General features: G+C 39.1%; 1 protein-coding gene across 2 annotated transcripts in view; it reads right to left on the minus strand.

The window, feature by feature from the left end:
- LOC101861137 (neurogenic locus notch homolog protein 3) overlaps positions 1–8,062 on the minus strand; it is a 53,043-nt gene extending 44,981 nt beyond the window's left edge. The window contains exons 1-7 of one of the 2 annotated variants that reach the window (XM_013085030.2): positions 7,893–8,062; positions 5,863–5,973; positions 5,038–5,063; positions 3,253–3,356; positions 2,134–2,307; positions 720–766; positions 204–259 (exon numbers count right to left, since the gene is read on the minus strand). In XM_013085030.2, the coding sequence (XP_012940484.2) occupies positions 204–259; positions 720–766; positions 2,134–2,307; positions 3,253–3,356; positions 5,038–5,063; positions 5,863–5,973; positions 7,893–8,016 (642 nt within the window). In that variant the 5' untranslated portion in view covers positions 8,017–8,062. The remainder of the gene's footprint in view (positions 1–203; positions 260–719; positions 767–2,133; positions 2,308–3,252; positions 3,357–5,037; positions 5,064–5,862; positions 5,974–7,892) is intronic. The other variant, XM_035970900.1, reaches the window with a different exon arrangement.
- Between the last annotated feature and the right edge of the window lie 18,507 nt (positions 8,063–26,569).

The raw sequence follows: 26,569 nt of genomic DNA on the forward strand, positions 1-26,569 counted from the left end.
TGATTGTATTTATGAGAGGAGGCCATGCGAGCTTCTTTCAGCAATACCTCAATTGATTTCTTTCCCTTCCACGAAATTTTTAACAGAAGTTGCAATATTCAAAATGTAAGCTATTTTCCGATACAGTCCATTATCTTTTATCTAACTCTTCATCGTTGAGTTTGCTGTTTTGTGATATTTCAAATGTTTGGTAGGTCACTTACCCCCTTTTGGTTGTTGTGGCTGGCAGCGCCTCCTGGCTGTGGTGTGCTGGATACAGCTGGGGAAGAATGTTGTTGAGATGAAGCTAATATGCCGCATCAGCATTAAGACACAAATATTTCCTCAGAAAATGATAAGAAAACCAGAAATACGAAAAAGAAGAATGTTGTCTTAGTAATTAATAATTCTATGCAAGAGAGCATCCTGATTTCTGGAGGTCTGCTACTGAAAAGATATTCTATCATTATGTTCATAAATCTGGATGCAAACTGTACATTTACTATTTTGATATAAGGAAAAAACTTCAACTCGAGCAAAAACTGCAGTTAATGTATCTTACAAATAATGCACAGGATGATATCAATTGAGAACTGATCGGGCCTTCCTAGATTTGACTGTGAATGAAAAAGCAAGAGAGCACAATATTTTCAAGGGAACATATTAAGTAAACAGTAAACAATGAGAGAAGCATATTGCATAAGCTTAAAAAAAATATGAGGTTGAAAAAAAAGCTGTACCTGGATCTATGACAAGCACCGAATAGCAGCTTGAGATCATGTTGCCGCTAAATGGAAAAACAAATTCAACATTTACATGTGCCACATGACAGACAAACAGGTTTTAGTAGTACAGTAGTCTCCGCCTAAGATCCCGGTGCTTAGAGCAATGAAATTGTGGGATCTTAGGCGAACCGGATCTAAGGCAAACGGGATCTTAGCCGACAGACCAAGGGTAGAATCTATTGTGACCCATGTTAAGGCCCACAACCGGTAAAATGGTCTCCTTCCACTCTAAAATAAACTGACGTGACTTCTGGGTGAGTGTATGCCATATTATGCCAGGAAAAGAGTGGTCAGCCTTGATGACCAATCACAGTGGCATATGAGGCAAGCTATTTATACTTATTATCCTATTGTGAGTCTCAAATTCTACGCTTATACAGTTGACCCTCCCCTCCCCTTATCTATCCAAAATGTATAGCTTTCCATCTCCGACCGAGTTCCCCCACCTGTCGTTTTGCATCATTATGTTGTGTTTGTGACCACACCAATTAAAATTTAGTGTCTTGCAAATTAGCGAATAGAGACAATTTTACTGCTGCCATGGTCAATGAAGAGTTCACCATTCGATGTGATCTCGCCTGGAGCGAACGTGTAGGCCCTACCCTCCCAGTAAATGATGTAAGGTTAGGTGGAGAGCTCAGATGTGTGTGCAATGTTGTGAGATAAACAAACACGTCAATCAGTTCACACCTCGGTGTGATCCCGTGGGGCAAACATTGAACCATTTCTTTAAGCTTTGCAATGCTTATGTGATCACATTCACAAGAGTGGTTGATCTTTGACACGATGGGCAATTCAATGATCTCAGATTTTCATTCATGGTTGATCGGATGTGCCCACGTATGATTTTTTTTCGTAAATTACGATCTGAAGTGCAGGACCTTAACCGAATTTAGACCTTCAGAGGGAATCAGAGTTGTGGTTAATAAAAAAAAGCCTATGTCGCTAAAGGGCTAAAGGGTGATAAGAAATGTTTGTAAAGTTTAGCCAAGGGAAAGATTGATCATATTCTCTACAATGAGTTCTTGGTCTCATTAGTTCAGAAAACCTACGGCATGGTAATAATACTATTGTTTTTTCAAGCAATGATTTCTTCATTTCTGCAGGCTACTTAATAATAGAGGAAAATATAAGTCACGTTCAGAAAAAGACATGGAAGCATCACATCACTACAAAGGCCACATTTTCACTATAATTTTGTTCAGAAATGTTATATAAGCATAATGCATATAAACAATATTATTGCAAACCATTACTGGGGTTATTAGACCATGCCACTGCAGTTGGCAATCTCATGATACTACCGAGTGTGATCATGACTTTCATCCCACAAAACAAAGGGCAGTATAAACATAAGAATGTGACTTACTTTCCGTCATCCATCTGTACACAAACACTCTTCTGTCCAGGTGTGGGTGATTTTGTTGAGACCTGGGTCACATAATTAAAACCAGGTAGAGATGTGGAGTTATCTGGTTCCGTGGGGTTTACTAGAATGTCCACACCGGGGGCACTTGGTCCTGGTCGCACATTTGGAACAGATCTGTTGAATGAGAAATAATTCTTCAAAGAAAAGAAAATAACAAACAAACAAATCCTACCTTGCACAGTATCCTTTTAAATGACGAATTCTTGAACTGCTGAACTGTTTATGTTTATCACACCCTATTCAGTTCAAAAGATTTGACATCTAGTTTCTTTCAGCGATTACATATTAAGTGACCCTTAACAATAATAGTGCAATGAGGAATCTTAAAAAATCCATAGGCCTTCTAAATTTTTAAACACATTTTAAAAATATTCCTTAATTTCCAACAAAGCTAACTTCAAGAGCTCTTCACATAATATGGTGCACCAGTTCAGCTGGCGAGCTGTCGGTACCGTTTGCTTGCAACACTAATTGAGTGGCACACAGCATGGCTCGGTTATTTTCAGTCATAACAAATATCTACTAAACCCCATCCAGTACACATGTTATCTATTATCAAATATTATATTTATTGCATGGAACATTCATTTCTACTGTGTTTGACATAAATACATGCAAATAAGTGAAACAGTAGTGGAGTTACAGGGAAACTTGTGATGACAAAGTGGGCTAGGTACAAATGTGGAATAGGCTTCCATACTAAATGTCAATGACCCACCATATACTTGAGAACAATAACAGCAAGGTGTGACTATAGTATGATCCATGGACATGATTATTAATATGTAAACTATTATCTAAATTATATCCAATAGTATATTACTATGTCACATAAAAATATCCATTACTAAACAGTAGCTTTAGACTCACGTTTGTGTGTGTGTGTGTGTGTGTGTGTGTGTGTGTGTGTGTGTGTGTGTGTGTGTGTGTGTGTACGCGCGGTGTGTGGGTGTATGTATGTGTGTGCAAAGCTGTATGTGTGTGTGTGAGTGTGCGTCCGTGCGTGTGTGTGAAAAATGGCCCTTGATTAATAAAACCTGTTGTCTTATATCATTATACCCAGGTTTATTTCCATTTGAGTAGACTGGAAAATCACAAAGCTTATGAACTTCACACTGGATAGTGGACCCACTTGGTGGAAACAATTGTGGTGAAAACTCATGCTGCAAAAGAGACAGACAGTCACCATCAGTAAAGAATACAACACAATCTGAACTCACAATTCAGATACGCAAAGGACATATCACAAAACGGAAAATTGCTATGAGAAAAAAATCCTGAATTTACGAATAAATGCTTCCTTGACAACATTAAGGGTTTTGTATTTTTAAAGATTTGGTAAGTGTTTTACGGCACTCACAGCTGCATAAGGTCATATGAGCGCATGGGACACGTTAAACATTTTCAGTTGGTAGGAAATTCGGAATTTTACCAGGGGGGTGGCCGAAGCCTACTCTCATTGGTTTTGGACCACCAAGGTATTTTTAATGTGCCCAACTTGCACACTGGACCTCCTAGATTTTTTACCCTTATCCGAGAAGGCTAGGTGTTAAACCTTTGTTAGATCTTACTTACAATAAGATCAGGGGTCTGGCTGAAAGACAGCAGTAAGAAAGAGCCAAGGAGTGGCAATAGGAAGGCTGCAGAAAGAGTAAGGAGCCCAGAGGAGAGGGCAAAGGAGGTCAGGGGTTGGGGGCAGAAAGTGGAGAAGAAAGCAGATGACAGAACATTGTGAGGAGAGCAGGAAAGGAGGAGAAAGAAGAAAATGTGCAACCATTGTCTGGATTCGACCCCAGGACCTATTGTATGAGAGGCGAACACCTTAATCTCTTGACCACGAGAGCCCCCGACAACAAGGGTACTGTTGAGCCAAAAAGTAAGGCACTGAACAAAAAATGTGGACAACATTCAAATCCTGGTCCTGATCATAGATTATTTGGAGAATACTTAATATTATAGTTTATATCCAAGATTACCTGAGATGCTATGTCTCTTATTATTGATAGTAAATCTTTTTTTGTGGTTTCATCGACATGGATAGATCTTTTAACAGGTGAGCTGCTTAAATTTCACCAGGCCCAACTCAAGCTAAACAGGATGCAATATCTCAACAGAAAGATCAGTAAATGGACCTAACCACATAGGAATCATACTCCCATTTTTTGGGTATAACAGGAAGGAGACTACATCATAACATTAAAGAAATAGTCTTGCCTAGTAAATAACCAAACTTGCATTCACAGGGAAAAACCCTAAAATCTATTTCAATGTAGGCCTACTGTGCAAGCATTTAGCCTCTCATAAACTCAGCCTGTCTCTCCATACTTAAAATCTGTCATCACAACAAAACCTTTTTAATGACATTTGAATACTAATGGTGGTAATATTCTCTATAGGTGCCCTGTCGTTTGCCATTTTTTAAATCCATTTTTTTTTCATGAAAGCTGTTGGACATTGAGACTGTAGGGTCTCTCATGAAACCTTAACTGATGAATTTTCTGCTAATCAAGAATTAAATGCCCTCTCACACAAAGGACTTTACTTTCTATAAACGTACACACTTTCTTTATGTAAGCAATAACCTTAACTCAGTTCTACTTTTGAAATGTTTCCCCTTAGAGTTATCTAAATGAATCTTTCATAAAATCAGCACAAAAGGCTTGTCATACATATTTTTAAAAAAAAAAAGAATTACCTGAAGCAAGCCGGATACCAAAATTTTTTTTTTTTAATCTACAATGTATGATGTCCTTAAAACATCCCTCTAATGAACATAGTATAATACAACAGCAATAAAATGATGTGTTTTATTTCATGCCTGTAGGTTTCCGTACTTATACGCACCTTAGTAAGCTGAGGGTCTGGGTCCACTGAAAAAAATGCAATTTGGTTACATTGAACATCAATTTTTTAAATGAAAAAACTAAATTAAAAGAGCGATGATGAAGTTCAGCATAATATGCTTAAAATGTAGAATACAGGCTACTTTAAAATCACATGTAATGAAGATAAGATATGATAAGATACACCTTTATTGTCCAGATTCTGGCACATTGGTTTGGTGTTTCACCACGTGTACACACACACACACACACACACACACACACACACACACACACACACACACACACACACACACACACACATGCACACACACGTAGGCTTACAATCACATGCATAATATAAATGAACAGCAATATAAACAATAATAATCTTAAGATATACACACTCAATGTTAAATGATGCATGCTCTAAGGTCGTAAGTATAAATATACAAAATGGTTAAGATGGAAGCATTTTGATAAAAAATGGTAAAAATGACTTTCTATATCTTTCTTTGTTACAGATCAGAAGCCTTGGTCTTTTACTTCTGACTGATGTTTTTATTTGAGGGAACAAGGGATGTTTGTTGTGTAAAAAGATGGAATTAATTTTTTTTTTGTGAAAGCTGTTATGTACAATTCATCCAAGTAGGGGAATGTAGATGTTGAACTTTTACATGCTTTACGTATTAATCGATTTAATTTTTCTTTATCTTGTTGTCTTGTGTTCACGGCCCATGCTGTTATACAAAAAATGATCGACATCAACGTTTAATCAACTTTAAAATACTTCAACTTCCTTAGATGAAGCAGTAAGCAAGTAACAGTTGCGACAAAATGAGCAGACCTGTGGAGCAGCTTTGACCAGAGAACCCAAGCGGGCAGAAACACTTGTACGAAGATGGTGCAGAGCCTTGGCACACTCCTCCATGGTCACAGGGAGTAGGCACACAAGGGTCTGAGGGGTAAAGATCGAGAGACCAATTTTGTTTGTTTGAGTAAAGAGAAGCACACCAACAACACCATAATAGTCATATTTAGTGATGAGAAAAAGTAAGACGGACAGATAGAAACAGCAGAGGAAAAGAAAACAAGTAGGACCTACCGGTGGCGTACTCCTGGGTACCCATTACTCCTGGGTGAAGTGAGGAAAATTAATGTAAAGTGCCTTTCCCATGGACACGATGTTGGGCTGAGATGAACCTTGATTTATCAAACCTGTAACCTCATGCTTACAAGTTCAGGAGCCTATCCACTAGGCTATAATACTGATCCCACCACTTTAGCCCCAAAGGCAGGACATAGGGGAATGCTACTAACATAATAATAGTCATGAGGCAAAAACCTTTGCAGTGATAGTAAAGAAATGCACTTCAGCAAACCAACAGGCATCACACTGCAGCAACCAGTAATGATGTCTGGATATGTTTTAAATTGAAAGATAGAAGAGTTCAATGTAACATATTAACATGTTAATCATTGCAAAAGAAATATTACTTTTAGGAAAAAAATTATGAGATTTTTTTTCTAACCTCCCAGGTAGAAAGGCACCTTGAGAATACAGACTATACAACATTATTATCCCAGAAAATAAAACGTTATTAAGCTCCTCTCAACTACCCGTAGGAGAGCACAAGAGAACGCTTGCTCGCGATAAAAGCGAGCGCGTTGGGACAAGCGCTTGAAATGTTCAAAATTTGCTTGTTGCGCACAAGAAGCACGCTCGCTTTTTCGCGCCTGAGATTTCAAGCGAAGATTGAAGCTTGAAAAGTTAATTCTTTCTCTAGAACAAGCGTGTACTTGGTGCCACCACCCTTTGTTGTCTGGTCATGACTTGGGTAGTGCAGAGTACATTTTCTCTCAGTGACAATCGGACCGAAATAGATGTCGAGTCTTTGATATCAGCTGTGTTTAAAAAACATGCAATATGGGACAAAAGAAGCAAAGACCAAGCAAACTGCAATGTTGTGAAACGTTCTTGGATAGATATAAGCGAAGAATTGCCAGTTACACCAGTTCTTGGTTATCTTTGGTTCAATTTTTTAATAAGATATACTTCAATGTCTCTTGGCTCATTCTCAGGTAGGGATGAAAACGTGGAGGGCTCCTTTTAAGTAAAGGAAACAAGTGGTGATATTCACCTTCCACTCGCCTCCTTTTATTTATCTCCTGAACTCCCATTCTTTTGCGTTTTCCTAGGACACTTTTCGACGAAACACTGTACAGCAACAATAGTTCGTCTTCACTCGAATCCTCTATGGCCCCAAATGCCTAAGTTCTGATCTGTCGCAAGCGCGATTTGCAATCTTTCTATTTGTTCACCTCAACTACAAGCAGGCGCTTTCTTCACAAGCGCTCCCTTTATCGCGAGCAAGCGTTCTTTTGGTGCATACTTTAGAATAGATGTGCTTGTTATAGAATGAATATTATGATCAACCTTATGAAACCATTCAACATCTGCTCTTTCAAAGCTCTAACCTCCAAGAGAATGAGCACTATTTCTTTCAGTCAATTTCAACAATGACAACTTCCAGCCAGCAGAGAACAGCTTAAAAAGATCCCAACCTTCTACAGTTCAGAAGTAAGTAACAGATCATAGGTCACAAGATTGTTAACTCTTTGAGGACGCACACTCTGGTCATTTGAAGTATAGCTTCTTTATTCATGCAATGTTGTAATTCTGTTTCTTTAACAGAAACTTTAAAAGGCAATCAATGACGTGCACACTTTGAAATATGGAAATTCATATTGATAAATTGTGTGTAATAATTCGAACTAAGCCACATCTTTGCCTTTGGTCTACTGTTGATCGGACATGTGTGGCCACTTCGTCCTTAAAGAGTGAACAAAAACAGCTACTTCACTAACTCCACTCACCAAAATGGCAGTCTGGAGGGATATAGCCCTGAGCACACACACACCGAGCGTGACTGCCTGTAAGTCCACTGGCTAGACATGCCCCTCTGTTTTGTTGCAGTCCACATGGGACATTTTGGCACATCTGCTGGACTGATGATGTATTGTTTTCATTTGTGGTAGTTAAAAAAGGGTAGAATACGATATACTTATGCCTTAAAAGATAATGGAACCAATATCTAAGCACCCTAACAGAATTCAGCTTTGGATATGAGCGACTCAATGAATTATGCGATCTGGCCAATTTTATTTATTTATTATTTTTAAAAAATTTATATATATTGTATATGGAGGGGGGGGGGGTTCTCTCCTTCATCCTCCGATCATGAATGATAAGTAGAAAAATACTTTAAAAGGTTTTATTTTATTTTCGAAAAAGATGTTCTCACAGACTTTCAGATAAGAACTTGGGAAAGTAAAAACCAGGTCAGATAACTCTCAAATATAGAAATATACCTGGGTGACAGAATGAATGTATTATTTGAAAAACAATTTTTTTTAAACCATGTTCTGCAGTAACTCCATCTTCTCACTATGAACATTCTCTGGGTTCTTCTTAAATGTTATGACGTGTTCCCTTGCATTATACCATATGGTCAGAATTGTCAACAGCAATGAAGTACTAATTATGTGAGTTGTGAATTCCATATTAGAACATGTTTGTCAAAAGTAAGTCTTTGCATTAATGGAATTGTAGTCTATGACAGTAGGGCAGCATGATAACGATCTTGGTGAGCTAGGAATAGATCAGAACAGTAGGCCTACAAAAGCAATTACATGGAAAAGAAGTAAAAGGAACTTACCATTCCAGAGAAATTATCTGATTGTCCATGAGAAAACTACAAAAATACATGCATGAGCTTAATCCATCTATTCATTGCATTTGGGGGGATTTTTGCAAACTGTTTTTGTTCTAAATTCCATCACACTTAGTACTGGATGCAAGCACCACTTCTCTAGTAGAACGACAAAACATCATAATCAAAGCAAAAGAGGAGCAAAAAACAGCTCTTAACCCTATTCGTACGAACTGGGGTTACTTTGTACCCCCGGGGTTGTATTCTTCACATTTTAAAATACTTCTAGTACGAAAATCTTTTTGAAACTTTCAGTATTTCTCCAAAAATCATTTTGACAGACTGCTATGCAAAGCGTACGGATCGGATTAACGAGAAAATTTCCTCTTTAAAAGTTGTGGCACTGAGTTCCCCACGTCGTATGGATACGATAATAAAACACGACGCACGGATAGGGTTAAATCATATCAAATAATTGAAACATGGAGACACACATCAGGCAGGTTTTGTCTCCTGCAAAGAACGTTTTTAGTCATATTGCAACTCTCAGATTCAGCATTAATGAAATCTATAAAATACTTCCTAAAGTAAAATGTTTGATCTGTGTGGCTTATCTACCTTCTTCTCTGTCTCTCCTGTACTTTTTAACATTCCAGCAAAAACACAGAAAATTGTGAATAAATTCGACAATTGAAAAAAATATATCTTCCATTGATTCTTCACTGGTAATGATGATTACAATTCTGACCTGATGCGACTTAATTAAGCATTTTACAATATTCACGCCCAAAGATGTAACTGCAGCTGAAAGCATCATCATTCAACTCTCTCTCTCTCTCTCTCTCTCTCCCTCTCTCTCGCTCTCTCTCCTCCTTCCCCCCCCCGGCTTTCTCTTCCACAAACACACACACACATGCACACTATCTCTTTCTTGTTCTGTTTTACTCTCTACACATTGCAAAGTCAGAGATACTGATGCTCAACATACTCATATCTGCAAAATAAGAACATAATGCATTAGGTAGGCCTACGCCATCAGACATGCCCCAAGACAGAGGGATCAAGTGGTAACTGTAATTCTGCTGTTTCTTTCCTCATCTCTATTTTAGTAATGTCTGAAAACAGCAAAGTTAAAAATTAAAGAGGGAGGTTAAAACCTCCCAGAAATCAGCAGATGCTTACCAGTCATTGGAGCAAGCGGCACATTAAAGCAGCGAGAGTCATGAAGCCTAAACAAGATAAAAATAAAAAAACAGACATTAACTGAAAGCACAATCAATAGAATACATTTTTAAAAAATTAGATAACTGAAATCTAAGTCAGGAATGAAGGCTGTAATAGTAATACAAAGAAGTACAACGTTCTTTTACAAGTTATATCCATTTGGATAACTCTACAACTAGTGCAGTTTTTTATGTTCTTTGCTCTAATGCAAAGAATATTCAATTTGCTGCTGAAGAGATGGCAGTAATCTTTAAATGAGTAGAAAATTTTGATGAAATTTATTTGATCTGTTTATGATCTCATTTTCCATGACGGATAACTATTTTTTTCACAATAATATTATGTACCTTCATGTATTTTGTTCATTATATGAATTTCCTTTCAATTTTTGTTTCTATTCTTTTGATGGCAAACTCAAAACTTTCACTAATTTGCTTTTGAACTCATGGGAACTTTTTTTTCTCTGCTATAAATGTTTTTCTAGGAACTGGAAAACAGTCCAGTCCAACGATGAACAAAACTCCTCCGGCAAAGAACTGACAAGAGCTTTGTACAGTGGCGCAGTAGGTTATCAACTAAATGCTACATGAAAGTTCAAGATTCGAATTTAAGCAGCGTCCAATTGTTAATGTCCTTCCTTTTAACCCATTGAGGTCCACGTCCCGGGAGGTGGAAACTGGACAAAGTAGGGGATTGCTGGGTTCAACGAAGTACGATGTAGCTTTATGCCACTGAGGCGTCACGCTAGCCGTGAAGGAGAACCCGGGTTACCCCGAAAAGTTGCAGGCCAACGGGGCTCTGGTGAAACTGTGACAGGCCTAGCAAGTCGGGAGCGGATTATCTATTGCTAAAAACACAAAATGAATTCGATGGCAACAAGGCTAGAGGGCGACCAAGAAAGAACTGGATAGATGGAGTCAGGGAAACATTAACCACCCACGGCATCCCCCTGACCCAAGCTCTCCGGCGGGCGACAGAGAGACGTCTCTTTCTTCCCGCGACACCCAAAAGGGTATAAGTGGCGGATAAAAGTAAAGTCAAGTAAGTAAGAGGTGAATGGGAAACAATTTTGAAAAAAATATCTTTATCCTATCAGGTGGAGTGGAAAACTTGACCAAAAAATAGTAACAACAACTCTCTCTTTTCTTTTTGGGGGGCAACAAGCATTGAAAGTCCTAGCAGAAAAATGTATCATATGGACTGGTAGCTTCAGGACCAATCAAATCAAAATTTGCACTTACCCAGCCTGAAGACACACAGAGTTGTTGGGTAGAATGAGAACATCTGTCTGACAAACATTTGGCTGTATCTGAGTAGTGTTGAAAATGTAGACATCTTTGTCAGGCAAGGCAGTCAGATTTGAACTACAAAACACGACAGAAATAAATCTTTAGGATGATTAAGATTTTTGTATTACATATGAGAAGACATGCTTTTTACCCTGCCATTCTATTCATAAAGAAGATTAGGAGTTAAATTGTTTTAATGTCTGAAAAATTAAATTTTATACGTACTTTAAAAGGGCAAAACAAAAATTAGAAGCGAAAGACAACCTTTTTTCAGGCTAGATATTGCACAAAAAATGTTTGATAAAAAATTATGAACATAACTTATACCCAGGAAATGATTACATTATGATCATGCTTTTATTTCAGCTCCATACAGCTACACGTCTTATATAATAGTAGGCTTACATGTAGATACAATTTTGATAACTTAAAATACCCCCCCCCCCTCCATGACATGATATTCATGGCTGCATTTTTTTACCATAACATCATTTTTCCTTCGACTTTAAGGAAGCCTTTTTGAAAGATCCTCTCAATAACTTACTCAGGGAGAAAATATAATCTAACTTTCTCTTCTTCAACAATTCAAGAAAACAAATCTTGAATAACGTAGGCTAGTCACTCACCAGTTCCCGTTCTGATCTGGTGTGGTGTACACCATCACATGACATCCACCAGGCTTCACACAAGGCAACTTGCTTTGAGCAGGAGGAGTGGGGAAAATGAATTTTGACTGTGAAGAATTAATGCATTTGTATGTTCAAGATCCTTAAGAAATAAATAAGATCTAGAAAGTATTACTATAAGTTTGTCTCATGTTGGAATTTGAAACAGTGTATACACTTGTGACACAGTTGGTCACAAGTTTGACTGATATACAGAAATCTGAGGCTCAGATTTCAGCAGGGTTCAATTTTTTTTCCTTTCCTGAAATATAATTTCCACTCAGCGTAAGGTTTAATTAAGCTGTCACAAATTTTTCTTTAAAAAATTACATGGATTGTACCTTTGCGGCTGTCACATTTCTTTTTCCGGGGCAAAAGTTTAAAAGTTTGATAAGCAAATGCAAAATTCAACATAAGGACATCATCAAATGAAGAAAAAGAACAAAATAGTTGAAAAAAGGGATCGTCAGTGAAATCGGAGAACAGTAATCAGTCACAAGCAACTTCTCTTATCTCTGGTTTAAGGTTGACACTACTCACCCATCACTGGAACAGCAAAAAGCTGTTTCGTTTTTCCCTCTGAACATAGCATTTTCAGCAATTTCCTTTTGTCTATCCATCAATTAGTATCAAGACAATAATACAGAATCATGATATACACATGTGCATCACCAAGTGTCTATGTTCGTTTGTAAAAGGAAAACACGTAGCTACGTCTCCTGGGACAGACCTGGTTGGGCACGTGAGTGTTCAATGTGATTTAGGAGGTATGGTGGTGAAAGTGGCCGCTGGTCAAAATAGAGAAATCGCCGAAACATACATTTGTCTGCCTGTTTGACAATTTTTATGGAATAATATATTTTTTAAAAATCTCAACAACTTTTAAGACCCTATCAAAAAACATTTCTGTAGGCATTTTTACTGAAAAACGTTAACCAAAGGTACAAAAGGTGTACATTTGCAGTTTCCAAGGACTCTATAAAGCTTTGGAAGTCACCAAACTTTAGAGGCCATTTTCTTGCTTGTGATATCTCTTAAACCAAGTAACCCCACCTCCTTCAATCGCATCTATTCAACTTCTATTCAAGAAAACAGGTGACCCTGACCTCCTTCTTTTGCTAATATCTCGACTTGTATTCAAGATAAATGAATATTTTTTTCTCATCCAAATAGATACAAGTGAACAGGTTTTAAGATGATACCAATAACTCTAAATTCCCCAAAATTGACGAGAGCCTGATTCCACCACGCTGCCTCACATATGCACTTTTTTCTACTAATCAGATTGCGTCAATCTCACATAAATGGGCAAGGGAAAAAAAACAAAACTTCTATTCAAGAAAGATGGGCAGTTTCGTCATCAAAGCAAGACAAATGAACAAGCTTTAAGATAATAGCAATTACTCCTCATGCCTAAAACTTAACGAGGGCCTGACTCCATCGCATTGTGTGATACATTTATACTTCAAAGACAAAAACAGAAAATTTCCTTTATCAAAGTTTCAACCTACCCCACTGCCTCCTGGCACTCCAATTGGTGAAGGTGATGTTGAGACTGAAAGGAACAACAAAAAAGAGAGCCATAAAAGAAAGCTAACGAGTTATATCAGTACAGCTTTGAATACAGAACAAAAAATGTTCAAATTTCACTGATTTTAAGTCAGTTTAACTCCTTTTCTCTTGGCAAGCCGCTCCCAGCTGCTCACGGTCGGAATTGCTGTGTGGGTGAGACACTGGCAGCGGCTTTGACTTTGATGTCAGATTAGTGTTTGGAAATGAAATCAGGTCTCTTTTACTGGGAGTTCTTTCACCAGATGAAAAACTATTAAATTAGGTTTATATTTTTATAATCTAAAGACTAATTTAGAGATGTGGATGTCACATTTAGGTTTAGTACCAAATGAGAGCAGGATCATTACTTGGATTTACTTGGATCCAGAGCTAGAAATAGCAGGCGGCGCATGTCCATAGCTGCTCATCTCTCCTTTCCAGCGTCCGCATCAGGGTCTTCCTGCTAATTGTCTCCATGAGGAGCTGGTTTGAGACACGCCTGACCACTCCTCGGAGCAAACTTTTTTTCGCTGTGCCCCGCACACACTTTCCTTTTATTGTGCTGAGTGTGTGGGAGTCTGTCTCCTCTTGGTTGAGAAGGCTCTCCTTGCATCTGGCGATCACCATTGGTGGGTCGAGCATGATTCGGCCATTGGGTGTTGCTTTGCCGGCAAGTTCATCAGCACGCTCATTTCCGTGCACCCCGGCGTGACCAGGGCAGAACACCCAGGGCAGAACACCCAGGGCAGAACACCCATGTAATTCTTAGGAGGTGGCTATTTGCAATGGAAGCTCTCCAGTCACTGTAGAGCCACCCACTCCTCATTTTTTCTAGGGTGCTCATCGAGTCTGTGACAAACAGGGCATGTTTATACGCTTCCATGCTGATCCATTCCAGCGCCTGTGTTATTGCCTTGACCTCCATTGCCATGCTCGACGTAGTGCACTCGTAGGCTCCAGATTGTTCTTTAATTATCTTCCCGTCAACTCGAGCACTGAACGCCCACCCAGATTTCTGGCCACGCCTCACTGATCCGTCGGTGAAGACGACAACATCACCCCTCACTGAATTTTCCTCAACAATGGCCTCGATTTCCGAATTAGTTGCACTTGCTGGCCACTCGCGACACTCTCGACCTAGCGTAGCTATCACCTTCATGCAGTTGCTCATGTCTTTTTCCGGCCTCATCCAGTCACATCCTCTTCTTATGTCCTCGATTTCACAGCACATACCGAGAGTTCGCTCCGCCTGCACCATCCATGAAGATCCTCTTTTCAATCTTTGGCGCACTTGGTTTCCTATTTTCGGATGTAGAGGGTGACGTTCGTCTGCTGTTACTCGAAGGTAGGCCTTGACTTGTGCTAGTTTGTGTCGGTGGGTTAACGTTGGCAGGTCCAGCAGATATCTCATCGCTGATGCTGCTGTGTCATGGGTGCATCCCAGAACAGTTCTCAATCCTTCATTTTGAATGACTTCGAGGCGATGTAGCTGGGTTTTGGATAGGGTGAGCATGCCAAGGCCATAGTCCACTACAGACAGTACAAACGCTTGAAGCATGATCATAAGGGCGCGTTGGGGCATAGATGCAGCCATCACTCTCAGTGCAACAAGTCCTTTCCTTGCTCTGGTGATAATATTCGTCACATGGTCTTTTGCCGAGAGGGTGCGGTGAAAGGTAATGCCCAGGTACTTCATTTTCTCTTGCCTTTCCAACTGCGTGCCTTGTATATTGACAGTAGGCATGATAGCCTTGACTGCCCTGTTGTTGAGACTGGTCCACAGTACCCCTGCCTTCGCTGGATTAAGTTTTCCATTGTTCTGTTCGCACCATTCACCAATTCGATCTAATTCCTCCTGCATGCTCCTTGCAATCAGCTTCCGATCTCTCCCCTGCCTATATACCAATACATCATCTGCAAAGCTTAGCGTACGGCCAGGTCCCTCCAACTGATTGGCTGTAAGACCGATGGTGTATATATTGAACAAGACTGGTGACAGGGCCGATCCCTGGGGCAGTCCTGGGGTTATGGTAATAGGTTCAGAAGCCCAGCTGCCAAGGCGCAAGGAAACCTTTCTTTTTAACAAGGCATTTCCTACCCAGATCACCAATTCAGAGTCGATTTTCATATTGATCATTATATACACATAATGGGTTTACCCTCCTCGGAGATAAAGAGTTATATAACAAATTAACATTGTTTTGAAGGACCACCTGAAGCTGTACTGATTAAGAGCAAAACTTCCCAACAGAAAAACATATATATAATATATACATATCAAAACACTGTCTTTGTCTTGCTACTTATTCCACGTTTTTGTTTAGATCCTTTTTCTTGAACATTAACACATTTCTCATTGACATCACCTTCATTACACTGAGCTGTTTTAAAAAAAAGAATAAATAAATAAAATACAGAAAATTGAAACCTAATCAGATAAATTAAGTATTATAACCTTGGGTGGAACATTTTCAGAAAAGACCACTTCTATTGTGTATTCAAGGGAATAACCAACTGCAACAAAATAGTCATCAGGGTCAAATACACAGTTTAGTTAAAGACCTCCCAACCTTATTTCTTTTTAAAGACAAAGGATAACACTGTTATTATAGTACTGTTATTATAATAAACGTGGAGATGATGTTCTCACTGATGAGAAAAGTGTAAGTCTCAGGGTGAAAATATGGCATTTAACATTTTCTGTATGAGGGTGATAAGTTTTATCTAAAATTGCTATGAATTTGTAAAAGACTTATTGAGCAAAACTGAGCAAAAAATATTTTTTTTATATATCAAATAACATTGGAGTCAACCAGTATAACTATTAATGGGGTCAATCAGTTCAATTAACAGCCCCAATAACTCTTGTCTAGCTCTTCCAGAATATTCTTCAGGCTTCATGAGGAAGAAACACACTACCCCAGTGACTTGTCCTGGGAACAAATAACTCTTCCTCCCTGTAGCTGTAGCAAAGGATCAAGTAAATTACACACCTTTGACCATTCGGTCCAATGAAATAATTTTGTGGTATGTGCAGATTTTCCTTTAGTGCTGTGTCGACTCAGAGCGAGTGTAGCCATTGTTTGGTAGTGTCGATTTGCTTACTAGGGCGCCAATCCTTTTAGCCCCTCTATCCCTTTCTTCATGCCTGAGTTGGTCAAAGGATAATTATTGTAGAGTCAATTGCTTGAAAGGGAATTCACCTTCAAAATAACTTTTTCTGTGTCTGATAGTAACATAAACTTCATAATCCCTTTCGACCCTCCGTCCCTTTTCCATACTTGAGGTAAAAGAATAATCCTGGTAGTGTTGAGTGTTAACCAGGGAAATTACCTTCAAAACAGTTTTTTTCTGTATCTGACAGTAAAGTATCATAAACTTCAACTCCTTCAGCTCTTGTTCTCCCCCCACCCTCCTCCTCCTGAGCCTACAGCACCTGTATCATAAAAAACAACTTCAGAGTCCTGGAAATATCAATACAGCTTTGAATCTGGAACAAAAATACTCACATTTCATTGAATTTAAGTTTAGCTCATTATCATTAACATTATTTTTAATGACCTCATGAAGCTGTTCTGATTAAGAGCAAAAGTACCCAATAATTTTTATATACGTCCCGTCTTTATTTTGCAGAAAAAGATAAATTAATTGCAATAAACACACAGCTGTATCCTCCAGTGTGCTTTCAGTGGACAGAAGGGTTAAGGTATAGTCATGCTCAGGCGTTTATTCAGACCCACTAAGTTAATGTACTCCAATTCATAAACCAAAGAAAAGGTACAAACCTGGATCATCGACGGCCACAAAGTAACAACTGGAGATAATGTTGCCACTGATGAGAAAAGTGAAAGTTTAGGTGTATAAATACCACCCATCTATATGACTATACGGCAATGAAGCTTATCTGAGTGAGACTGGAGTGGTAAATTTCATTTAAAACTGCTATGAATTTGCAATTGAGCAAAACTGAGTAAAATATTAAGTACAATGTATATTCAAATAACAACAGCTAAATTGTAGAAAATTATTATCAGCACACATCCATGAAAATAGCAACAATTGGTTTGTCTTTTAAATACCGCATAAAATCTCTCATAAGCTTCAGTCTAATATGAAAAGCTGAACAAACAGATAATTCCTGAAGCTGACTTCTGCCTAGCACAAGTAGGAGACTCAGCCAAAGTAAAACAGCCAGACAAAAGGTGGACATATTTAAATTCCCCTGCGGACTCTGTCCTTTTAAAGTAAGTTCATCGGAGTGCATAATGTTTAAATATATCTGAGTGTGCATCTCTCTCTCTCTCTCTCTCTCTCTCTCTCTCTCTCTCTCTCTCTCTCTCTGTGTGTGTGTGTGTGTGTGTGTGTGTGTGTGTGTGTGTGTGTGTGTGTGTGATGCGTGCATGTGTGTGTGTGTATATATGTGCGTATTTATGTGTGTATGTGTGTGTGGGGGAGAGAGAGTGTATGTGTAAGAGAGAGAGAGAGAGAGAGAGAGAGAGAGAGAGAGAGAGAGAGGGAGACAGACAGACAGACAGACAGACAGACAGACAAACAAACAGACAGACAGACAGACAGACAGAGACACACACACACACACACACACACACACACACACACATACACACAAAACAGACAGTGAAATCGTTTATGACTTATTTTTGTCATCGGTGTACTCATCTGTAAATTTGAAAATCAACACGTCATAGAAATTTCTCTGAGTTTTATTAGGTTCATACCTTTATCTAGAGTGACCAAAAAGAATTTAAGCAATGGTTTATCACAAACTCAAAGTCGTACTTTCCCACATCCATTTTAACGCAAAGGTTTTTCTGGCCAGGAGTTGGGGAAGTCACTGTGACTTTGGTCAGGTAGGTCGCACCAGGCAGGTTTGTTGAATTGTCTGGAACTGTGGGGTCCACTTGAACATTGATATCTGGACTTGTTGGGCCTTGTGTCACATTGGGTGTAGAACTAGAAACCAGAAAGAGAATTCTTCTGATTAAAGTGCCACATCTGATAAAAATTCATCACACATTTTTCTGGTCAAGTGCTCTTGAAAAAACTATATATCAAATTATCGTGGTATTTTCTCCCCCCCCCCCTTCCCGCCTCTCCCCCTTCTCTATCTACCCCCCACCCCACCCCCAGGCTATCAAAGTTCGTCACACAACTTTCTGTTTGATTGCTCTTAAAATACTACATTATATCATATAATTCTGGTCTCCCCCCCCCCCCCCCCATCTGATAATATGTAGCCTACTGATCATTGAAATTGTCAATGGCATAATAATGGTTAGAAGACCTCTCCAGTTGTTTTCTTTAAATTCACACTAGAACTAAGTTTAGTTGTCAGGAACATCAAACATCAATTTCCTGACTCTTCTTACTCTTTTCTAAGAGTCTTATAAGAAGTCTTAAATGCCGTTTTAAAGCCTTTTTACCTTTTATTACAACGATATCGACATCAATTTGCATGGTGCTGAAGCATGGGACAGGAATAACACAATTCATCCATTGCCACTTTCTTTGATGAACAGAGTAGAATCAGATTGACTATCAAAGTTATCTTGTTTTAACAGACCAAAACTAAGTAGCCTAAGGCAGTTTTCAGTGATATATTTTCACCTCTCTGTTGTCTCTGTAGAGTTGTAAAAACTTAACTTCTTAAAAGAAACTTCGCGTATTTGAAGCAACAACTCAAAGGATAGATATACAAAAAACTGATCACAGCCACTTTCAGCAAAAACATGAAAAGAAAAATAATCAAGTGTGAGTATCAAATGTTACCTGATTAAGTAGGGAAAGACGTTTGTTGCTCCTTACCCGACCTTGGATTAGGTCTCTTTAGATCTACCTTATATCGGAACTGTTTGTGTTTACTTCAATCTTTCTGCACTTCACCCACAGTAGTTGTTCATTGGTTTACAGTCAGTTCGGCCATGCCTCAGTACAAAGACAAGATGCGAGAGTGAGTACACACTGCAGGTACCTATAAATAGCTCCAAAGATGAGTTCCAGGAAAGATAATTGAACAAATTAGGTCAGTCTACGGTTAAGGTAGCTATATTCAGTCACCTTGAACCAGCATATCATAGAACCAAAATTACTTATACCCTCTCCCCGGTGAGATTTTTTTAAAGGTACCAATTGGATAATGTCCGTAAGTTTTACCCTTGAGGAATTCCGCTTGTGTAGACTGGAACATCACAGGGCACATTGATGTGACAGTGAATGGTGGCACCACTCGGGGGAAACAGCTGCTGGGAGAACTTGTGCTGCAAAGACATGATAGTAACGGCATAGGTCATGTAACATACCGAGACTCACGTCAAACTGAGATAGAAAAACAGAAACAGATGCAGAATAAAATATCTTTAAAAATACGAACTATAATTTGATGTTGCTATTTTATATTGCTATTTTCCTATTTAATATAGATCTAGCTCGCAACTGCATAAGGTCATATGAGCGCGCGGGACAGGTTAACATTCCCGGGAAGCTGAGAATGTTTCAGAGTGTTCTATGGTCTGCTGGGCTAATAATATAGTGTAAAGCGCATAGAGCCTGCTGCTGAGCGGGGATATGCGCTATACAAATGCTATCTATTATTATTATTATTATTAAACATTTTTCAGTTGGCAGGAAATTTTGAATTTTGCCCGAGTGGCGGCCGTAGCCTATTCTGATCGATTTTGGAACGTCAAGGGATCTTTGACCAACACAACTTGCACACGAGACCTCCGAGAATTTTCGCCCTTATTCGAGAAGGCTAAGTGTTAGATCTTACCTACCATAAGATCAGGGGTGTGGCAGAAAGACAGCAGTAAGAAGGAGCCAAGGAGTAGCAGTAGAGAGGCTGCAGAAAGAGCCAGGAGCCCAGAGGAGGGGACAAAGGAGATGAGGGGGTGGGGGCAGAAAGTGGAGACGAAAGCAGATGACAGAACATTGTTAGGGAGCAGAAAAGGAGGTGAAAGTAGAACATTTTAGAGAAGAAAATTATCCGTCGCTATCCGGATTCGAGACCGGGACCTATTGAATGAGAGGCAAACACAGTAACCCCTCGACCACGAGAGCCCCCTGAGGCTTGTTTTGAGACGGAATCGTTTCAAGAGGTGATGATTCCAACTGGCCTGCCAATCCACTTGATATGAATGCATCAGATTTCTTCCTTTGAGGCGACTACAAGGAGCATGTTTACAGCAACATGCCTCAAAACGGTCAGCAATTTCAGCGGAATATTGTGGCTAAAATTTTGTAGTGCGTTGTGTTGAAACAAGTTTAAAAACGCAATAATAATAATGCAGATGATTTCTATAGCGCCTACCCCCGTACATTTCAACTCTAGACGTGTTACAATTCTTCCATCTCAACTCAAAATACAAGAAGTGGATGAACATACATAATTGCGCTCTTTAGATTAACACTAACACATATTAAGCAAACATTCATACTGTCGCAATACAATATATAACGATATGCACAACACATTATGAACTTAAGAGCACTATGAATAGGAAGGACTAACTATCAAAATTGCATTTATATAAGCCATGTTTTAAAATGAATTTAAAATTTTGCCGCCAACTTTGTATTTCCTCAAATAGTGTACGAGAGAGTACCAGACAGATGGAGCAAGCACAGGAAAGGGACCTCTCAGCGAGTTAATCTGACCTTGTTGGGAGCCGATGGAGTTTTCTTAAAATAGGGGGGATATGGTCGTTCTTACAACTTGGTTTTGAAAGCGTTGTAGTTTTAACATAGTGGTATTCGGGAGGTTTGCCAAAAGAGAATTACAGCTATCCATACAAGAGAACACAACATAATATGAAAGGAGGGTTTTCAAAGGGCTTTCATTAAAAAATACAGACAATTGCCCAATTCTGTGCAGTTCACAATAAATACCTTGCATTAAAGGGAAAAATGTGAACGTTTATAGATTATTATGAGCACAGAGGAACTCGGTTTCAACGAACTTGGATTCAACGGAAACTCGGATTCAACGAAAGGAGTTGGATTCCCCGGGTTTTTAATTCACAAAAATCAATAATATAACTCGGATTAAACGAACACATAAATGAGCAGGCTTGGATTCAACGAAGTCGCTTGGAGAGTGAACAGCTCTTTGGGACCAATTAGCAGCCTCCTTCCATATCAACACACATGTTGATAGCACACACCAATGACTTAGCGTGCGTCGGGGTCGGACGGGCAATCAGCACAGGTGTGACTTCTGTCTGTGTGTGTGTGTGGGGGGGGGGGGGTGATGGGGCAGGGGGTACAAGCGGTCCGGGCATGGAACGTCAGTAGTGATACAAATGCGACACAGTTAGTTTTCCCGTGCTAATAATTAATATTACAATGATACGGTAATCTTTACATAGTTCTTCTAATGAATTGCGCGCTAGACTGCGGAATCAAACGTTGCCGTATCTAGGCTCTACACAGCAACGTAACTTGTTTGGCAAACAATACTTTATACATTATAGATGACACAGGCGTGCATTTGAACGAATCGACCCTTTTACACAATGCGTGCTTGGTAGAACTGAGTATATTTTCCTGGAATTTCCAAGCATTTCTTCGGTATCAAAGAAACGAAAATGCCTGTCTTTTGAAACCAAACTACTTCGATTTAGAAAGTCGAATACATTAGGGCCTATACATTACTTGCTCGGTGCCTGTAATTATCTACACAAAAACTGTAACGAACACTCTGATCATGTTGATGTATATTTAGAGGCTGTTATTCATTTCGTTTTACTTTATTGTTTAAACGTTTATTATATACCCCGTTTTTCTTTTTGAACCTCAAGCCTCATGAACCTCCCTTGCCTTTCTCCTAGCTTTGGTGGCTCTTATGTCCAATTTCATTCACAGGACGGAGGGACAGTCAGTCATTTCCTTTGCTGTAGCGGGACACGCCTCTCTAACCTGTGCGACAGCGTGATCAGCGCCTCCACCTTGTCCTTGGTGTTGTTCCCCAATGGCAGTAAGCGTCTGACGTACGCCAGCGTCAAATTCCGAATGGTCAGTGTCTTTGGAGCGGATAAAACGTTCGTCGTTTTTAAGAAGGCTTGGTTGGAGGGCGTCACTGGTAGGTTATACTTCTCAACTTTCTCTCTGTTTTTTTCTGTCTGTCTGCCTTACGTTTTGTCAACACTAAATGACCTCTTTTGTGTGATGTGCTTCTCTTTATTTAAACAAATAAACAAACAACCAAACAAGCAAACAACAAAGAAATAAATAAACAAAAACAAAAAGGAGAAGGTTTCTCAACACCGTCGCTTTCAAAAGACAAATGGTTTGAAATTGTGTGGTCGGTGATGTAAGTGTCATTAATGACATCGGTATTGCCAAAAAAACAAAACAGTACAACTTTTTTGTTGTTAATATATTCCCCCACACTGACGTTTTGCATTTCAAATTTGTACACAACATTTGGAAGTCAAAAGGATTTTTTTCCGATATTCATTTTAGATAAATCCACCGAATAGGTTTGCTCTACATAGCGCGTCAAAAAAACCCAACCCTTTTTCAGTTAGCATAACGCATTATTTCGCATAGGCTTATCACTCAAAATCCCAACGATTGCGTCATATTGCAAACTACAATAGTCTAACAGGCCAACAGAAGCTTGCAGATAGTCGTTCTCAAGTTTCTTTTTCCTGCTTAGATCATGGTTAAGATTAATAAAGAGCAGAGAGCTTTTTGTATTGAACATTTCCTCACCATCAATAAAATTATTAATTTCGTAAGTTTCGCACAAGGTACAGACATAATGTTAAAATACCCTTAAGTCCTTCTTTGATGTCAAGGGTGGAAATGGTCCGTCAGTTAGGACCTGCAGAGAATCAGAACTAAAAATTCCTAGACAAAACGACCACTTCAGGACAAACACATTACACACGGTTCGCACCCCTTTAAACGTCATCAGGGAGCCGAATTCAGTTGATGAGCCCCATGAGACGTCTGTCCGTAGACGATGTCTGCAGCAATGACTTTCCTTTCTCAATGGTCCGCATTCTCAAGGCAGATCTTCATCTACTTCTGTACCATTTTCCTGTTCGATAAGCTATCATATGATAGCAATGTGTTCACGATTCCTCGATCGTCTTGAAAAACGTGAACATTTTCTTTATGACCTTGGTTTCAAAGCAAAGCCCATATTCACATTTCAGGTTATATCAACTCAACATATTGCTGTCTATTTGGGCAGCACCCACCCACCCACCCCCCCCCCCTATTGTCTCTAGAAACAGCCCCATACTGTAAGGTGCATAATGTGAGTGGCTTTGAGTACTCATGGTTGAGTGGATCCTTGTGATTGGTCACCAATGAACATTACGAACGACGCGTTAAAACGTGTCGAGTCCAAAGGAGGACCATTAGTATTCGGAATTCCAGAATTAAATCAATTTTTTTACTCTGTAGGAGAATAAATATATTTTTAAAAGGTTATAGGGATGGAAAGATTAGACTAAAAAAATGAAAGGAACGGAAAAAGCAAACCAATTACATGTCTTTCCTTACAATATCTTTTAAATTGGTGGATATATAAAAGTCATTTCCGTTTTCGAAAATAAGTTTTTTTTCTTTGTGAATTTTATGTCAAACAAATTCCTTTCAAATGAATTATATATGTTCCAAATTACAATATTGTAGTACACATTTTGTTCGAGTTATATAGAAACAAAAGTTGGTCCGTTTTTTGGGGGGTCACCCTGTTTGTCCTTTTTATGTTGTGTGCACACTTTGAGGGTTTGGTGCATCAATTGAGAGCTCAAGATGGAATTGTTGGCCTTAATGAAGTTAATGCTAGAGTCTGAAGGGTCATCAAAATGAACGTCAAAGTCCCCTACAAAATGAAGGGACATGCCCTTTTCCCCTATCGTTTAGGCCTACCTGGTCTAGTAGATATTGGAATTCACCAATAAAATAAATCGTTGCTTCGAAGTTTTTTCTTCCAGTTAGGTGGTGGGTGAAACATATTTTAAGTTCATATCATCTTAATCATTTTGTATCAGATTTATAAATATTCCTATAAACTTTAAAACATGTATTATCAGAATATCATGAGGTTTCTATCAGAATACTGATTACGTATCAGGCTTAGCATTAGTATTGTTGATGAGTATCATTCATTTATATTTTTCGTTTGACTCTTTCTACTTTGAGTGCAAGCACACTATTATACTATAATACATAATATGTGTACAGATGTATGTGGAAAAGAGGATGAAAGAGAAAGGGTGCGTGCCTGGGGGTGCGCACGTATGTGGTGTGTGTGTATGTGTGTGTGTGTGTGTGTGTGTGTGTGTGTGTGTGTATGATGTAACATCCAACCATTGTGCCAACCCCTGAACGATAAAGGTTTATTAATATCTTCTTCTTCTTATGTATTTTATTATTTTTTTGTTGAAATGCTCTTAGGTCTTTTAAAAAAAATAAGCTGAGCACAGACAAACGCTCTAGTGAGTAATCTAAAATATGATTATTTAAAGTATTTTTGTTTACACCACACAACTGCTCCTTGGTGTAACACAGTGGTTTTCAAAGTGGGCGAGAGTTTGGGGGGCGCTGTGGTGAAACTGGGCGATTGGGGGGCGCTGGTGGGCGCTAAGGGGGCGGTGTGAAATTTTCATGACATGCAACATAAAACATGATGTAGGGAAAAATGCCACATAAAAAACAAAAACAAAAATAGATAGTTTAGACACAGTTTACAATACTACTTATAACTAAGAACTTTCTTTCACTGTCCGCAAATTCCATATAAAGAAAATTCGTCAACACAAAACTGGCAAAGATCTGGCATACTTCAAAACTCTATAGATCAGTTTTCAGAAATGAAAATCAGTTAAACCGATGTTTGCAGCCAAAGTCGATCAAGCTGATGTAGGCTTACGAGCAACACATAATTTATCTCAGCTAATTACAAAGGCAGGCAAACACCATGCTATTGGTGAGGACCTCATATTGCCTGCGATAAGAGAGGTGGTCAGCACAGTCCTGCAACGTGCCCCGGAGCCTGTGTTGAAAGTTCTCCCACTAAGTGACAATACCATTCAAAGACGTATTGATGAGATGTCAGCAAATGTTGAGGAATGAGGAATCACAGTGCAAAATGCTGAAAGGACGTGAGCTCAGCCTTTAACTGGATATCAGTTCATAGAGGGTGAGGAAATAATGCAAGAATTGTTATTTGCGAAAATGTTGGAAACAGATACCAAAGGCGAGTCCATTTTCAAAGTGGTCCAAGAATTTTCGAGGAGAAACAGATCCCTCTGACCAATACAGTTGCCTGTGCAACAGAAAAGGCACCGTCGATGGCAGGTCGGAAACTTCTTGAAGAAATCAGTCCATGGATTATTTACTGTCTACTGTGTCATTCACAGACATAATTTGGTGGCAAAAAAAATCTGAATGAAAGTCTGCATTACACACTGGCCATTGCCATCAAGTGTGTGAACAAGATCAAAGCCCACACTTTGAACTCGAGACTATTTCAACAGCTGAGCACTGAAAATGACGAGTACTTTCAATGCTTACTTTCGCACACTGAAGTCTGGTGGCTCTCGAAAGGAAACTGTTGAACACGATTATTGTTCTGCCTGTTTGACTCTGTGCTGGAGTTGTTTTTTTTTTCTCAAGAAACAGACAGTGATCTCTGCAATAAACCGAAAGAACACAAGAACAACATTGCGCTCCTCACAGATCTTTTTACAAAGTTCAACCAGTTCAGCTTTCAGCTGCAGGGGGATGGCACCAATCTGATCAAGGCTTTCGTCATTCTTGTCGAAACTGGAAATGATCCGCCGAAACATTGGCAGAAGAAAATTTCTCAGTTTCCTAGCTTGGCGGAGACACTGAAAGAAGGGCGCATTTCTTGCGAGGAACTACAAATATATATAGCAACCACCTCAGAGATTTGCATGCTGATATGAAGACAAGGTTTAGCCTCCTGATATTTTTTAGACTGGAAATTACATGCTGGATACTGGACCCATTGAACACTGAAACAGATGATAACTTGCATGTAGCAATTGAAGAAGAGCTTCTGACGATGAAATGTGACTTTGAAATCAAACCATTATTCAAAAAGCCGTACCAGT

Source organism: Aplysia californica, unplaced genomic scaffold, assembly GCF_000002075.1.
Source record: "Aplysia californica isolate F4 #8 unplaced genomic scaffold, AplCal3.0 scaffold00336, whole genome shotgun sequence".
Classification (NCBI taxonomy): domain Eukaryota; kingdom Metazoa; phylum Mollusca; class Gastropoda; order Aplysiida; family Aplysiidae; genus Aplysia; species Aplysia californica.